Source organism: Natator depressus, chromosome 3 (genome assembly GCF_965152275.1).
Source record: "Natator depressus isolate rNatDep1 chromosome 3, rNatDep2.hap1, whole genome shotgun sequence".
Taxonomy (NCBI): domain Eukaryota; kingdom Metazoa; phylum Chordata; order Testudines; family Cheloniidae; genus Natator; species Natator depressus.
In genome coordinates, this window is record NC_134236.1 from 174,000,292 (window position 1) to 174,017,409 (window position 17,118).

The 17,118-nt window shown below is 44.2% G+C and overlaps 1 protein-coding gene across 2 annotated transcripts in view; it reads right to left on the bottom strand.

Moving 5' to 3' along the window:
* The window catches only part of LRPPRC (leucine rich pentatricopeptide repeat containing), a 168,548-nt gene that overhangs the window by 78,339 nt on the left and 73,091 nt on the right, over positions 1–17,118 (bottom strand). For both annotated transcript variants that reach the window (XM_074949362.1, XM_074949361.1), the window contains exons 24-25: positions 14,323–14,447; positions 13,553–13,659 (exon numbers count right to left, since the gene is read on the bottom strand). In XM_074949362.1, coding sequence (XP_074805463.1) covers positions 13,553–13,659; positions 14,323–14,447 — 232 coding nt within the window. The remainder of the gene's footprint in view (positions 1–13,552; positions 13,660–14,322; positions 14,448–17,118) is intronic.

The following is a 17,118-nucleotide window of genomic DNA, read 5'->3' on the forward strand; positions in this document are numbered from 1 at the left end:
GACGAATAGCTTACTGCACACGAAGTCCCAAAAGCAGAGAGCTTCTTGGCAAAGGGCCAACAACCTAGCTCCACCCTGCCTCTTGATGTAATACGTCACGGTGGTATGGACCCCTTACCCCTCAGTTGGGGTAAGAAAGCCTGGAAGACCAGGCAAACCACTTTGAACTCCCTGACGTTCATATGGAGGCCAGATCGTTTCACAGCCAGTGGTCTTGCATGCTGAGCTCGCCCAGGTGGGCTCCCCAGCCCAGGTCCGAAACATCAGAGACCGGGTCAGCGATGAGGAGAGGGCTGCAAAGAGAACTCCCTGCAACTGTGACCTGGGGTTCATCCACCAATCCAGGGATGATAGGACATGGTCTGGCACCCTGACTACCCGTCTAGGTCATGCCTGTTGGAGACATAAACAGACACCAGCCACGCTTACAGAGGCCGGAAATGGACTGACCACGTATGTACAGGCAGCCATGTGGCCCAGCAACCACAGGCAGGTGTGAGCCATGGTGAACAGGTGGTTCTTCACATGGGAGATCAGGTCCGACGTGGCCTGAAGATGCGCCTCCAGAAGGAAGGCTCTGGCTTGCGTGGAGCTGAGAACCGCCCCAATGAACTCTATTAGTTGGACTGGTCTTAAAGTGGATTTTTTTCTCATTTACCAACAGGCCCAGGTTGTTGCAGGTGGAATGCACCAGATCAAGGCTTCTCTGCACTTGTTCCCAAGACCTACCCTGGATAGGCCAATCGTCAAGATATGGGAAGACCTGGACCCCTCAATGTCTCAGGTAAGCGGCCAATGGTGCCACACATTTTGTGAAGACCCTTGGGGCCGATGAGGGGCCAAAGGGGAGAGCCGTGAATTGGAAATGGTGTTCACCCACTATGAAAAGGAGGAAACGTCTGTGATCTTGGAATACGAAAATAAGCATCCTTCAAGTTGATGATGGCATACCAGTCTCCCGAATCCAGGGAGGGGATGATAGAGGCCAGGGAGACCACGTGAAACTTCAACTTCTTGAAAGACTTGTTGATGCGGCACAGGTCCAGAATGGGTCTGAGGCCCCCTTTTGCTTTGAGGATTAGGAAATAATGGGAGAAGAACCCCTTTCCTGACATGTCCCGAGGGACCTCCTCCACTGCCCCCAAAGTGCAAGAGATTCTCGACCTCTTTAATGAGGAGTTTCTCATGAGAAGGGTCCCTGAAGAGGGATGGGAAAGAGCGGGAGTGGGAGGGAGGGGTGGCTGAAAACTGCAGGGTGTAGCCTTGTGACACCATGTCCAGCTTCCAGCAGACCGAGGTGACCCGCGACCAGGTCGAACGGTAGGGATGAAGACAGACGAGGAAAGAATGGGGTGGATCCTGGGAGTTGACTGGGGCATCGCTCTCGAATGCACCCTCAAAATGAGCTCTTCTGGTTCCCGAGATGCTTTGCCAGGCCGGGCGGAACAGGTGAACAGGAGGAGGAAGGGTGGCAGCAGTTGAAATGTATGTCCCTATCCCTTCTCCTTGCAGGCCCGGGACGAGACTGCCAAGGCCTTGCTGGTGGGGATGGCCGGAACTGCTTCTGTGCAGACTGCGGTGCTTGCATGCCCAGTGAGCAAAGGGTGGCCTGAGTATCCTTTAACCCATACAGCCTTGCATCCTTCTGCTCCAAAAAAACCCCGTTCCCATTGAATGGGAGGTCCTGGACTGAGGTCTGCATCTCTTGTGAGAAGCCAGCGGTGTGAAGCCAGGAGCTGCACCTCATAACCACCACCGACGCGACCACCCTAGCTACTGAGTTAGCTGCATCCCACGCCATTTGGAGGGAGCACCTAGCTGCCATGGTGCCCTCCTCCACCAGGGTGCCGAATTCTTGGGCCAAACCCTGTGGGAGGGACTCCTTGAACTTACAATTTTAACTTATGGGACTCCTATATCTGCCCAGGAGGGCCTGATGGTTCGCCACCTGGAATTTCAGGCTGGTAGCTGAATAAATTTTCCTCCTAAACAAGTCTAGTCTTTTGGCCTTTTTGTTTTTGGGAGATGAGCTGGTGTGCCCCTGCTTGTCTTTTTCATTGGCTGCTGAGACAACTAGCGAGCCTGGGGGAGGGTGGGTATAAAGATACTCGAACCCTTTGGCTGGGACAAAAGTACTTCTTTTCAGCCCTTTTGGAAGTGGGAGCGATGGACGACGGTGTTTGCCAGAGGGCCTTGGCAATTTTGAGGACTCCGTCATGCACTGGTAGTGAGACACGGGCAGGGGGTAGAGGCTGAGAGGAAACTGAAAAAGGTGTCCGCCTCCTCGGCCATCTCCTCCACTTCTAGGCCCAAGTTCTCAGCCACCTGTTGAAGCAGGGCCTGGGGTTCTTTAAAATCGTCCGGCAGGCGCCTTGAGGGTCCCGCAACCACCTCGCCCGGGGACGAAGACAAAGACTTTACCACTGGGGGAAGCTCCGAGGCATCGTCCACCATGGGGGAGGGAGGTTTATGGGGTGGCTACAGTCTCCTCTGCCGCCACCTCTGAGCGAGCCTCTGCTCTCTTGGTGCCAGGGGAGCTTGAGAAGGTTGTCGGTGCCGTCAGGGGTTTGGATCTCATACCACTCCGGAGAGTTGGTGGTGGACCTTTTAAGGGGCTAAGGGCCCTGACCGGGGAGGCATGCACACGTGGCTCTGGAGTGGCCGGGTGGCCCGAACTGGGTCCCTTGCCTGATGATCCAAGGCCCTTCTTGCCTGGAGCCGGGGATCCGCGTTTCCTAGTTTTCTTTTTGGGCACCGGCAATGGGGAATGGTGCCGGGTGGAGCCTAGTGCCGGGGTGCACTGCGCACCAAGGCTGAGGTACATGGTGAGTCTTGGTGGGATAGCTTGGAAGCTGGGCGAAGGGCAGACTCCATGAGAAAAGCCCACAAATGAATATCACCGCAACCAGGAACACGACCTTCCAGGAAAGGAAAAGAAGAGAACAGGAAGCCAGAGACTCGAAGGGGGGACCTGTGAGGCACGAAAGCACCAGATTCAAGTCCCATGGAGGGACAGGAGCCCTGACGTGTGGGTAGAGGCGCTTCAGGCCCTCAAAGAATCTGGCCGTGATATCCTGAGCTTCAACGGCAGGTGGAAATCTGAGATGGCCGCTAGATGGATCTTGACTGATGAGAGGGACAAGTCCTGGAGCTTGAGATTCAGAGGGTAATCCGGAATGAGCTGCAGTGAAGCCCGCTCGGGACGGACACCTTTGTCCGCAATCCAGCAGGTGAGTCATTTCCACTTGGCCAGGTAGGTCGCTCTGGTGGAGGGCTTCCTACCCCCCAACAGGACTTGCTGAATCTCAGCCGAGCACTGCTGCTCCTGTGCGTTTAGCCACGCAGTAGCCAAGCTGTCAGATGTAGAGCCACCAGGTTCAGTCGCAGAAGACTGCTGTGGTTCTGGGAAAACAGATCTGACCTGAGCAGTAGCTGGAATGGGGCTGCCACTGAGAGGTCCAGCAAAGTGCTGAACCAGTGTTGGCGTTGCCAAGCCAGTGCTATGGAGGATGACCTTTGCCCTGTCCTGCTTGATCTTCGTGAGGACCCTGGGCAGTAATGGCACTGGAGGGAAGGCGTAGATCAGAGCCCCTGACCATGGGAGCAGAAAGGCATCTGACAGGGCTCCTCTGTCCATGCCCCCAATCGAGCAGAAAATGTGTCATTTTCTGTTCTGCCTGGAAGCAAACAGATCAACCCGGGGAGTGCCCCACCTGTGGAAGATGGAACTGACCACCTCCAGATGAAGGGACCACTCATGGCGAGATGAGAACGTTCTCCTGATGTGATCTCCCAAAGTGTTCCTGGCTCCTGGGAGCTAAGCAGCCACAAGATGGATGTCGTGCTGCAGGGAGAAATCCCAGAGCTGGAGCGCTTCCTTGTGGAGGGCAGATGACCTGGCTCTGCCCTGCCTGTTGATATAGAAGACTGTAGCCATGTTGTCCATCAGGACCTGGACCACCATATGAGGTAGAAAGACTTGGCAGGCTAGTTGAACCACCCTGAGTTCCCTGGCGTTGATAATGCAGGGAACGATTGTGACTGGACCAACGACCTTGAGTTCTGAGATTGCCCAGGTGGGCTCCGCATCCTAGGTCCTAAGCATCAGAGACAAGGGTCACTGACGATGCTGGGCCTGTAAAGGGAACTCCTTCCCGCACCAACGTGGGATCCTGCCACCAGATGAGAGACAACAGTATGCTGTTAGGAATCCTGACCACCCTGTCCATGCTGCACGGGTTGGGAACAGACTGATGCCTGTAGGGGTCTGAGGTGGAGCCATGCATTCCGGACTACATAAGTACATGCTACCATGTGACTCAAAAGTCTTAGGCACGTGTAGGCAGTGGTGAGTCTCGGGAAGGAAGGCTCTGGCCTAAGTGGAGTCGAGAACCGCTCCAATCAATTCTATGCATTGTACTGTGGTTAGGCTGACTTTTTCTCGTTCGTTATTAGTCCCAGATCATGACAGGTGGAACAGACCAGATCAATATGCGTCTGCACCTCATCTAGGGACCGGCCCCTTATCAACCAGTTGTCGAGGTAAGGGTAAATTTGGACTCCCCGATGTCACAGGTAAGCAGCCATTGGCGCTATACACTTTGTGCACACTCTCAGTGCTGATGAGAGACCAAAGGACATCGCCGTGAACTGAAAGTGGTGCTGGCCCAACATGAAACAGATGAAGTGCTAGTGCCCCAGAAAGATGGAAATGGACGTATGTGTCCTTCAAATCGAGAGCGGTGTACCAGTCTCCATGATCCATGGAGGATATGATGGAGGCCAGGGAGACCATGTGAAACTTCAACTTCTTGACAGATTGTTGAGGTGATGCAGGTCTAGGACAGGTCTGAGGCCCCCTTTTGCCTTCAGAATTAGGAATTAGCGGGAGTAGAATCCTCTTTCTTTCATGTTCCAAGCAACCTCTTTCACTGCCCTCAGGTGCAGGAGATTTTAGATGTCCTGAACGAGGAGATGCTTGTGAGAAGGGACCCTGAAGAGGGACAGGGAAGGGGGAGTGGGAGGGTTGGTAGGCTATAAATTGAAGGGTGTAGTCCGAAGAAACCATATCTAGCACTCAGCGGTCCTATGTGATATGGGACCAGGCTGACCGAAAAGGACGGAGGTGATTGAGAAAGGAGGGGGATGGATCTGGTGAATTGGCTGGGCCATTGTCCTAGGGCACACCCTCAAAACAGCTGCTTCTGGCCTCTCTGATTTCTGGGAGGGTCAGGCTGAGTCGCCAAGTGGGATGCTGATGGATAGTGTCTCTTAAGCCCCTTCTCCTTGTCCTTCCTCCGGTAGGAGCCCAATCTGGGAGCCCCCCAGGACCTGGACTGCGGTGGAGGAGGAGAAGGAGGAGGACAGAATGGCTTCCTGGACTGCTGAGGAGTATGCAGCCCCCAGAAGCAGAGGGTGCCTTGGGAGTCCTTAAGCCCATGGAACCTCGAGTCTTGGCATCCTTATTTTTCGGTGTCCCGCTTGTTTACTGTGGACTCAACCAGCGATGCCGCAGGGGGACGAGCGCACAAATACTCAAAGCCCTCAGAGGAGGGGGATTGTCACAACGATTTGAGTATTTTGAGGACCCCAGGGTGGACAGGCAATTCCACCCATGCTGGGGTGGTGGCCGAGATGACACTGAAGAAGTCGTCAGCCTCCTCAGGAACCTCCTCAATTTGTAGGCCACGGTTTTCAGTCACCCGTTTAAGGAGGAACTGATGCTCCTTGAAGTCGTCTGGGGGACTGCTATGTTGGGATGGTCCGGCTACCGCCTTATCCGGGGGACGACGACGACTGCACCGCCTGTGGGAGGGTGTTCTCGCCTTCCTTGACAGGGAAGGGCTCCCTCTGTTTGCTCACTCTGGTGGGAGATTGGCAGGTTGAGTAGCACCGCCTGCCCAAGGAACAGTAACAGGGCGAATGAGACCTGTGCCAAGATCCTGAACGACCCCTCCAGGACGGCAACCTACGTCAAGGAGACCGCCTGGTGAGGGTGACCGGCACCTGGTCGACCTATGGCTGGACATTCGCTGGTACTGGCGGTATGGGGAACAGCACCTTGAGTCTGGAGTGCTGAGTAGGTGGGGATCTCATTGGGGACCTAAGCCTTCTGGCCGGAGAGACGGGGTGTGGTGCTGGGGGCCGAAGTCGCAGCGATGGAGACCTGTGCCTGCAGTCTGGCAGCTCGGGGTGTTCCGTCAGTCCATTCTGCTGCACCCCAGTGGGCTTGCCCTTTGGTGCCAGTCACCTGATACGGCACCTGTGGAGCCAGTTGGCCTTGCTCTTTAACCGCCTGGACTGCTTCTGGCACTGAAGGCCCCACGATAGGCTGGGAGCTCCTGCCACTTCCCAGGGTGGTGGGTGGGTACCTGCCTGGGCTGGGGGGGAGGGAGAGGGGGGGTCTGACCTCAGCAGTACCCCCATGAAGCCCCGAAGTTAACTCTATAATTAACTACTATGAACTATATAAAACAACCAGTAGAACCAAGTCTACGAAGAAGACAATGAAAGAAAACTGCTACTGCTCTTGTGATGCAAGGCAAGGGGCTCTGACCAACCATCACAGGCAGTAAGAAGGAACAGCATAGGGCTGGCGGCACCTGATATGCTGCCACACGAGTGTGGCACTCCAGAGGGCGCCACAGCCAGCCCTCCGGATATCGCAGAAATCTCCGACCACTGTGCATGTGGGCAAGCACACACCTAAAATGGAACCTACATGAGCAAGCACTCGAAGTATAACAACAGGTTCCTGTCTCGAGGATGTATCTAATTTAAATTGCTGTCATACATTGTGGTATTAAGCCGGGGGGGGGGGGGAGGAGGAGGGACAAGAGAGCGGGAGGCAACAACATTGAAGAAATATATAAACATTATGGCTGTCAAGCGATTAAAAAAAATTTATCACGATTAATCGCACTGTTAAACAAAACAAACTTCAGAGCCTACAAGTCCACTCAGTCCTATTTCTTGTTCAGCCAATCGCTTAGACAAACAAATTTGTTTACATTTGCAGGAGATAATGCTGCCCGCTTCTTGATTACAGTGTCACCTGAAAGTGAGAACAAGAGCTCGCATGGCACTGTTGTAGCCGGCGTCGCAAGATATTTACATGCCAGATGTGCTAAAGATTCATGTATCCCTTCATGCGTCAACCACCATTCCAGAGGACGTGCATCAATGCTGATAGGTTCTGCTCGTTAACAACCCAAAGCAGTGCAGACCAACGCATGTTCATTTTCACCATCTGAGTCAGGTGCCACCAGCAGAAGGCTGATTTTTTTTTTTTGTGTGGTGGTTCGGGTTCTGTAGTTTCCGCATCCGAGTGTTGCTCTTTTAAGACTTCTGAAAGCATGCTCCACACCTCATCCCTCTCAGATTTTGGAAGGCACTTCAGATTCTTAAACCTTGGATCGAGTGCTGTCGCTATCTTTAGAAATCTCACATTGGTACCTTCCTTGCATTTTGTCAAATCTGTTCTTAAAATGAACAACACATGCTGAGTCATCATCCAAGACTATTATAACATGAAATATATGGCAGAATGCAGGGAAAACGGAGCCAGAGATGTACAATTCTCCCCCAAAGAGTTCAGTCACAAATGTAATTAATGCATTTTTTTTTTTTTTTTAAATAAGCATCATGAGCATGTCCTCTGGAATGGTGGCCGAAGCAATGAAGGGTCATACGAATGTTTAGCATATCTGGATGTAAATACCTTGCAATGCTGGCTACAAAAGTCCCATGAGAACTCCTGTTCTCACTTTCTGGTGACACTGTAAATAAGAAGCGGGCAGCATTATCTCCTGTAAATGTAAACAAACTTGTTTGGCTTAATGATTGGCTGAACAAGAAGCAGGACTGAGTGGACTTGTAGGCTCTAAAGTTTGGCGTTTTGTTTTGTTTTTGAGTGCAGTTACGTAAAAAATAAAAATCTACATTTGTAAGTTGTACTTTCATAATAAAGAGATTGCACCACAGTATTTGTATCAGGTGAACTGAAAAAATACTATTTCTTTTGTTTATAATTTTTACAGTGGAAATATTTGTAATAAAAATTATATTATAAAGTGAGCACTGTACACTTTGTATTCTGTGTTGTAATTGAAATCAATATATTTGAAAATATAGAAAAACATCCAAAAATATTTAATGTATTTCAATTGGTATTCTATTGTTTAACAGTGTGATTAAAAAACTGTGATTGTATCTGCAACATCCAAAAAACTACCAAATGTATGTTAACGTTGCAAAACCAAGCACTCAAAAGCTAGAAAATGCCAGAATTATGGTTGTCTGTACACTTTTAATTGAGCCCCCTTGTGTGTATGCACTGTGATACAGTCTTTAATTACATAAACACTCACTTGCACTTATCTACCTCAGCAACTGCAAGTGTTTACAAATAATTGAAAAACAAGTACAAAAGGTCAGATTACAACTGGCACAGCTCCATTTTTCACTTGGGAGGAGGCAGTTAATAAGTTTTGCTCATCTGTGCTCAATTACCTGTATCTCTCAAGCGGTGTTTTTTTTCAGAGCACTCAAACATGAGATGAGTTCACATCGACTTGAAGAGGTCTTCTCTTTCAAATAAGTTTCAGCTAGCACTTTCAAACATGACTTAATATTTTCTTGACTATGTACAAGTAATTTTTTCAGAAGTGCCTAACTGATTTAGGAATTTAAGTCATTTTCAGAAGTGACTAAGACACTGGGAGCCTGAGTCCCACTAACTTTCAACATTTGAAAATGGGACTTGGGCACTTTTGAGAATTGTACTCCATATCTTCAAAGACCTAATTTTATCCAAGTACATACCCTAAAATAAGTGTGTACCTACACTTTTAATCTTCATATTCATTTTATTACACCCTTCAATGGCCAATCAATTAGCTTGGAAAGTTTTGCATCATTATTCTCCTAACTGGTCAAACTGTTTCTGCTTTGAAAGGACTGACCAAAGAGCAATGGACTAAACTACTTCACTTGACAACATTGCGCTTTCATTTAGTAACCCATTTCTTTCTCCTTCCCTTGTGCAACTTCCAACTTGTTTGTTTCAGCAGACACACATTTTCTCAATGAGCTATGGACATTTACTTTTGAGGCTCTGATGTCACAAGATCTTCTTCAAAGAAGGTATCATATGTGAATCATAAAATTATATATCTGGCAGTTTCATCTTATAATTTTGAACCAAGGAAATTTCTGCGCGAATAATCTGTAGTGGTGACTTCACTGAAACTTGTCTGTACTAGAAATAGCACACGCTGCTGCTGATAATAGATTTAGCACTGGTTCACAACTGCACGTGGCTTAGCTGTAGGTATAGTCTATAACACATTGTTCATCTCTGTTCCAGAAAACTATGGTTAAGACTTGCTCTGAGTAGATTTTACACCATTGTTTTCTGAACCAGTGCTGAAGAAAGTTTGTCTTCAGCTGCAATTTAAACTGTTGTTAAAAACAGGTAATTTTTTCTAACGTAGACCAGGCCAAATTAGTGGCCTAGCTAGACAATTCTTCACCACACATTTCTAATGATAGCATTGGGCATGATTATCAAAGAAAAGGCCAGTCTGAAAATGTAACTGAAGAACTGTTCAGATTAATTGCTGTGTATGCAGGACTGCACATGAAGAATTAAGAAGAGTTGGCCTAACAAGTTAAGCTAGGGGCTAGAACAAAGCAGCGGTCACAGCGAGTGTATTCAAACTACCATGAGGTGATGTAACATCACCACAACAACAGAATCTTTAAAGGATAAGCCCCCACATACTATATCCAAGGAGCACACATGGTAGGATGATGTGTTGGGGGATGAGGAGGGAGAAGAGATACCCAAGTGGTATAAAGTTCCCTCCTCCATTCCCCTGGTCCTAAGTCAACTGTGTGGCAGTCTAGTCCCCAAGCATAAATTAGCGTAGTCTAAAGGATGCTGTTATGCCAATTGACAAAGACCAAAATGGCAACCAGGGGTTGGCAGGATGTAACAAAACCCCAAACATGCATCCTTTGCTCTAGCCACATCTGCTACCTTGGCAACAGAGAGAAGGGGTGCTATAGACTCTATAGTATAGAGGGTGCAACAGCCCTTTGTCACTGAAGGATTGCTACACAGGGTGATCCTTCTCTGGCCAGTTACACTGGGTCTACTGTCAGAATATACCAGTAATGCAGCACACAATGACCACACCACACTCCCAAACCAAACACTGTATCTATCAGCTCTGGAGAGAAACAAGAGACTACCTGAGAGACCCCTGTGTGAATGAGATTTTGATTAGACACACACAGACTGAAGCTCGACAAAGGTGTTTTTGTTTTGTTTTGTTTTGTTTTTTACAAGAGTTAAGCAAAAGGATTTTCTAAGATGTATATTTTTTCACCCTGTTTAATAAGTATATCTTAAGTTTTGGGGCAAGCTCACTACACTTTTAATCTTCAGTTTTAGTGTGTTTAAACTCAACTTAATATTTATTTTGTTTCTAATTGCCTTTATTTTCTCCAACAATGTTTTTTTCCTAAGGCAACCTGAACTGAACTTGGTGACTTACGGGGAAATTCACTGTCTGGGGCCCTGGAGATCAGGAAGGGAGAGAAAGGTACCTGTCTAAATATCTGGTCACATAAACGTGTTGTGAACCCCTTCTCTGACAGTACCGTGAGGAACCTGGCTGTCGTCAGTGGGTGCACAGCAAAAGACTGAACCCTAGAGCGATGTTAGGCCTGCACTGCAGCAACTACTGCCCTCCTCCTCCTTCCCCAAAATTCCCTGCCTGAAGACAGTAGCAACTTAACACCTCATGGCCTGCCCGCAACACAGTTTCAGAGTCCTGCTTCCCCAAAGACCACAAGCAGCAGCAGTGGGAAAGGCTGGACTAAATTAGGCCTTCCAACTCTCCTCCCCCGTGTAGGTGTCAAAACTACCTCACCTGGCACCAACAAGTCCCAAAGGGACTACAAACCAGAACTACTGGACATATTATTTCAACCATCTCAAGATCAGAACCTGTATTCTATTCTGCTCAGCACGTCTTCAACAGAACATCAGGAATCCCACAACACCAGAATCCTCCAGCAATCATTAACAGACTCTGCTACCACTTCCTCAGATGTACCTGTTGTAATGCAACTAGTCAGTTTTGCATCTGCACTGCCTCACCGTGCCCTTCACTCTTGTTCTTGTTTTGCTGCAATTGATCCTTACCTCTACCTTTTTCCATCTACCTTTAGCCTACCATTCCTATCTCAGTCTTGCTGCCCCTCTAACCTCTCCTGCTACTAAATGCCCTCATTCCTCTAACCATGATTTCATCTCTGTACCACCACATAACTAAATTAGCTTGGTTAACAAGCAAGCTACCTACATTTAAAATGTAATTACATTTCTAACCACCAATACCTGCACATAAACATTTGCAACTCCATGATCTGACTTCTTGTATCCCTTCTCATCTCCTCCCCTCACACCTTCCCCACTATTGTTATTCACCCATATTGCTGAAGGTTTAGACCCCAAACCAGTTGTAGGATCGGGGCCCTGGGTTGCAAGTTTTTCAAAGCCATGACTGTATATATGTCTGCAAAGTGTCTAGCACACATCTGGGCTCTCTAAGTAACACAACACCACACCACTAGGCTGACGTAGTGATCTCCACTGGGCAATAATAGCTTGAGGCATTATATTCTCTTTGCTCATCACTTTCTCAGTTCCCAAGGCAATGGCATTCTATGGTAACCTTCAGTTTCAGTCAACGTTTTTAGAGAGGGAACACTAAATAGCCATGATTATCTGTTTCATTACAAACAGAGATGTTTAGAATTTACCTTTGTTACTATACACAAAATGAGAAATAGTTCAGTAGTTATTGAAAATAAACTTTCATTTAGAAGAAACGTAACCCACATATACAAAAGGACCAAATCAGACTTTGAAAAGGTTACACAAGACTTGGAAATCCTAACCCAATGAGCATAAAAAGACAAACAAGACAGCCAGATGTCCATCTGATCTTTTGATAACAGCATCGGGGTTTATGCCAGAATCTCTGACTCTTGCTGGTTTTAACATTTCACGGTCAATCACCCCAAAGTTAACTTGCTCATTACTTCTTAATTCTTAAAGAAACAGGAGAGGTAAATTGGCAACAGCTAATTTATACAGGGAAGTAGGCTTTCAAACCAAATCAAACAATATTAATTTGTTTACTGTCTGATTAATTTAAAATGTGACTAAACTAGTCTCTGAACAAAGTCTTTTTTAAGATAAAGAAATTACCATCAGTGCAAAGAAAACTCAAGAGCACGTTTGAAAAAACTGTGAAAGAAAAGTCTATTAAATCCAAAGAAACAGCTAGTAAAAACACAGAAAACTGCAAAATGTCTTATATTTCCTTTAGCATTCACTTCACTTCTAAACATCCCACAACAAGTTTTTTCCTCCTTACACCTTTCTTTTCTCTTGTATTTCAGTCACACTCTTAAAATAAACTCCTCTTCAGCCCTTGATAATAATTGCATTGTATTCTTTTCTCTATTATCATAATAAAGCTATTAAAGCATCAAAAACTCACTACATTTAGGACTACTGCTTTTCTACTGAAGTGCAAAGCATTTTCTAAAAAGATACAGTTTTGTCCTACCATCAGAGGACTAAAAAAAAAAAAACCCCCCCCAAAAAAACCAGTTAACATAATTTTTATGCAAGATTTTTAATGTCTCATGATTCAGATGAGGATTTCTGTTATCTCATGTATTTTTTTCTTCAGGAGATTACCCCTAAAGGAAAAAAAGGTGTTTCAGAAAAGAAAGTTCAAAGAAAGAAGACAACAAAGTTTCATTTTCTGAAAGACTCTCCCCTTTACAATGTTAACTGGACAAGTAATGCAGAGTTTAAACACACACACAAACACACAGAGTGCTAAGAAAAAATATCACAATCTGGGCAGACTCTGCAGCTGCCCTTTTGACTTATCAATTTCAGTAAGCAAAATTTCAATCAAGTCTAGATAAAATATACTAATCCTAAATAGACCAAGTTTGTCACCTACCACTTTCTATAAGCTGCTTACCATGGTTTAAAAAAATTCTAAATTAAATGCCAAACAGTAGCAGACAGCACTTGTTTGGCTGATTAACTTGTAGACAAGCATTACAAATAAATCTGAGTATGGTCTGCAGCAAATTAAATTCCAGTGCTTTTAAGAACAAAGAATTCCTTGGGAGAGAGGATTAGTAACTTTACACCCAGGAATGTCAGTTTAATTTAATTGTTCCACAATCCAAGATTTAATATGCAAATATCATTTTGATATATAACAGTGAATTTGATAAAGTAAGAAAACAACTTCAGAAGAGAGAGTCTGGTTGCATATTGAACTGTAATTATACATAATTAAGAAGCTGGCCGAGTTCTTCCCCCCCGCCCTTCATTATTTATTAACATGAATCAGTACAAGACTAATTAAAGGTTAAAAATTTTAAACGTATTCTAATTAAGAGTCTAAATAGTCGCATGATTAGAGTATTGTAGTTAAAATCCCACCTCAATGATCTTCTTGGCCTCTTTGTATTTTCCTGTATTCAGGAAGGCAAAGAAGATATCATAGAGCATCGTCATTTCACCTCGTTCTTGACTCACAAAGTCCATGGCTATAGAGAGAAGAAAAATCATTTAATTGTCTGTTTAATAACTGGGAAGCATTTTAAAAACAGATGTCAAAAATAATCCAACAAGTAAGATTCCCCACACCTGGCAAAACACTAAATAAGTGATGGGGAAATAATTTTCTGGAAAGAGATACTAAGAATGAGGACAAAATATTTCAAGATACCTCGCAGCTCAAGGTTAAATGTATTTCAAGTGCCTTTGCTAATCTGCATTATAGTTTATAATAATTAAATTCAACAGCATTAACAGAATATAAATTGGCATTCTATATTGCTGCAGACTATGAGGACTTAGGATTTCTTAAACATGTTGAGGGAGGGACATATAGAACAAGTTATGGTGTGTCAACACCAATAGACTGACACATATTCCATGATAGCAGCCTTCTGCTGACAGCTAGGGATTTGGTTGTGGAAACATTAGGTTCCTTTGTACCTAAAGTAAGCTTCATTTTTTTTAATTTGCAAAAAGGACACCTAGATGCTGCTGAAAGCTTTAAAGTTATGCCCTTATACTCTACGCATCCTTCCACTGTTTGCACAGCCTGATGTGCAGATAGCAAAAAACTAAACTAAACTAAACCACCACCTCCATAAAGAAGCCAAAATAACCCAACAAGCAATATTTGACTATATCCAACTAACCTTTCTGCAGGAGATCAGTATTTCCTTGTTCTATTAGCCTGCACAAGATGTCATGGAGCCTAGGGATCTTGCCATACTTTTTACAACAGTCAATGGTAGCTTCCAGTGCAGCAGGTACATCATCCCTTATGAAAAAAGGTATACAATTTAAGTTAAAACGATGTAAACAGCCTATAAGCAAAGTCTGCACAAGAACAGTACAGTATGGCTTAGGGTTTCAACTAAAATTCATGTAATCGCATAAGGATTTTTACATAGACTCCTTAATAACAGGCCATTAAGAAATTTGTCCATTCAGAAAATTTTCCACATCCCAGAGTCAGTTTGCATTTTAAATTTATATTAGGGCTGTTGAATAATCGCAGTTAACTCATGCGATTAACTCAAAAAGTTAATCGTGATTAATCGTACTGTTAAACAATAGAATACCAATTGAAATTTATTAAATATTTTGGATATTTTCTAATTTTTCAAATATATTTATTTTAATTACAACACAGAATATAAAGTGTACAGTACTCACTTTATATTTATTTTTGATTACAAGTATTTGCACTGTAAAACACAAAAGAAATAGTATTTTTCAATTCACCTAATACAAGTACTGTAATGCAATCTCTTTATCATGAAAGTTGAATTTACAAATGTAAAATTATTGACTAAAAACCTGCATTCAAAAATAAAACGTAAAATTTTAGAGCCTGCAAGTCTACTCAATCCTACTTCTTGTTCAGCCAATCGCTCAAACAAGTTTGTTTACATTTGCAGGAGATAATGCTGCCCCCTTCTTATTTACAATGTCACCTGAAAGTGAGAACAGGTGTTCTCGTGGCACTATTGTAGCCGAAGTCGCAAGATATTTACATGCCAGATGCGCTAAAGATTCACATGTCCATTCATGCTTCAACCACCATTTGAGAAGAGATGCATTCATGCTGATGACAGGTTCTGCTCGATAACAATCCAAAGTAGTTTCATTATCTGAGTCAGATACCACCAGCAGAAGGTTGATTTTCTTTTTTGGTGGTTCGGGTTCTGTAGTTTCCACATCAGAGTGTTGCTCTTTTAAGACTTCTGAAAGAAAGCTCAACACCTCATCCCTCAGATTTTGGAAGGCACTTCAGATTCTTAAACCTTGGGTCGAGTGCTGTAGTTATCTTTAGAAATCTCACATTGGTACCTTCTTTGCGTTTTGTCAAATCTGCAGTGAAAGTGTTCTTAAAATGAACAATGTGCTGGGTCATCATCAGAGACTGCTATAACAGGAAATATATGGTAGAATGTGGGTAAAACAGAGCAGGGGACATACAATTCTGCCCCAAGGAGTTCAGTCAGAAATTTTATTAACGCTTATTTTTTAAATGACCGTCATCAGCATGGAAGCATGTCTCTAGAATGGTGGCCGAAGAATGAAGGGGCATACGAATGTTTAGCATATCTGGCACATAAATACCTTGCAATGCCAGCTACAAAAGTGCCATGCAAATGCCTGTTCTCCCTTTCTGGTGACACTGTAAATAAGAAGCGGGCAGCATTATCTCCTGCAAATTGACACGTTTCAGAGTAGCAGCCGTGTTAGTCTGTATCCGCAAAAAGAACAGGAGTACTTTTGGCACCTTAGAGACTAACAAATTTATTAGAGCATAAGCTTTCGTGGGCTACAGCCCACTTCATCGGATGCACAGAATGGAACATATAGTAAGAAGATAGATATATATACACATACAGATAAGTTGGAAGTTGCCATACAAACTGTGAGAGGCTAATTAGTTAAGATGAGCTATTATCAGCAGGAGAAAAAAAACTTTTGTAGTGATAATCAAGATGGCGCATTTAGAGAGCTGACAAGAAGATGTGAGGATACTTAACTTAGGGAAATAGATTTAAATTGTAACCAAATTTGTTTGCGTGATTGGCTGAAGTAGGACTCGGTGGACTTGTAGGCTCTAAAGTTTTACATTGTTTTATTTTTGAATGCAGGGTTTTTGTCAATAATTCTACATTTGTAAGTTCAACTTTCATGATAAAGAAATTGCACTACAGTACTTGTATTAGGTGAACTGAAAAATACTATTTCTTTTGTTTTTTACAGTGCAAATATTTGTAATCAAAAATAAAGTGAGCACTGTACACTTTGTATTCTGTGTTGTAACTGAAATCAATATATTTGAAAATGTAGAAAACATCAAGAAGTATTTAAATAAATGGTATTCTATTACTGTTTAACAGTGTGATTAATTGTGCAATTAATCGAGATTAATTTTTTTATCGTGCAATTAATCATTATTAATTTTTTAATCATTTGACAGCCCTAATTTATATTTTAAAAGTAACAGGTACAGAAGTTTGCAAATTAACATATTTAATGGTAGACTGTCCTGTTTTGGAAATACAGACAGTTTCTCCACAGATGGAAAAACATCTTATAGAAATATCAATCATATGACTAGATCTTCACCTCAGACCTCTTACAAGTAGCAGAACATTTATAATGTTGTGATTGTGAATACTGTTCACTAGGGATTAACATTCAAAAGTCTGTGTACTCTGCTGAAAGCTGGACCTAATTTTTGCAGCAAAATTCCTGGACACTGCAGCACAGCATTGCAGCGGACTGGAAATTCTGTGGCAGTTTCAATTAAGTAAGTTTAATTATTTCACTGTGTTCCCACAATTTCCATTGCTTCAAATTTCTGCACTAATATTTAAAATGTTACTTTTAAAGTTACAGAGTTAGCAACCCAAAAAGATGAATGGAACACTTCAGACCTATCAGAGCTACTGTTTTACATCTCT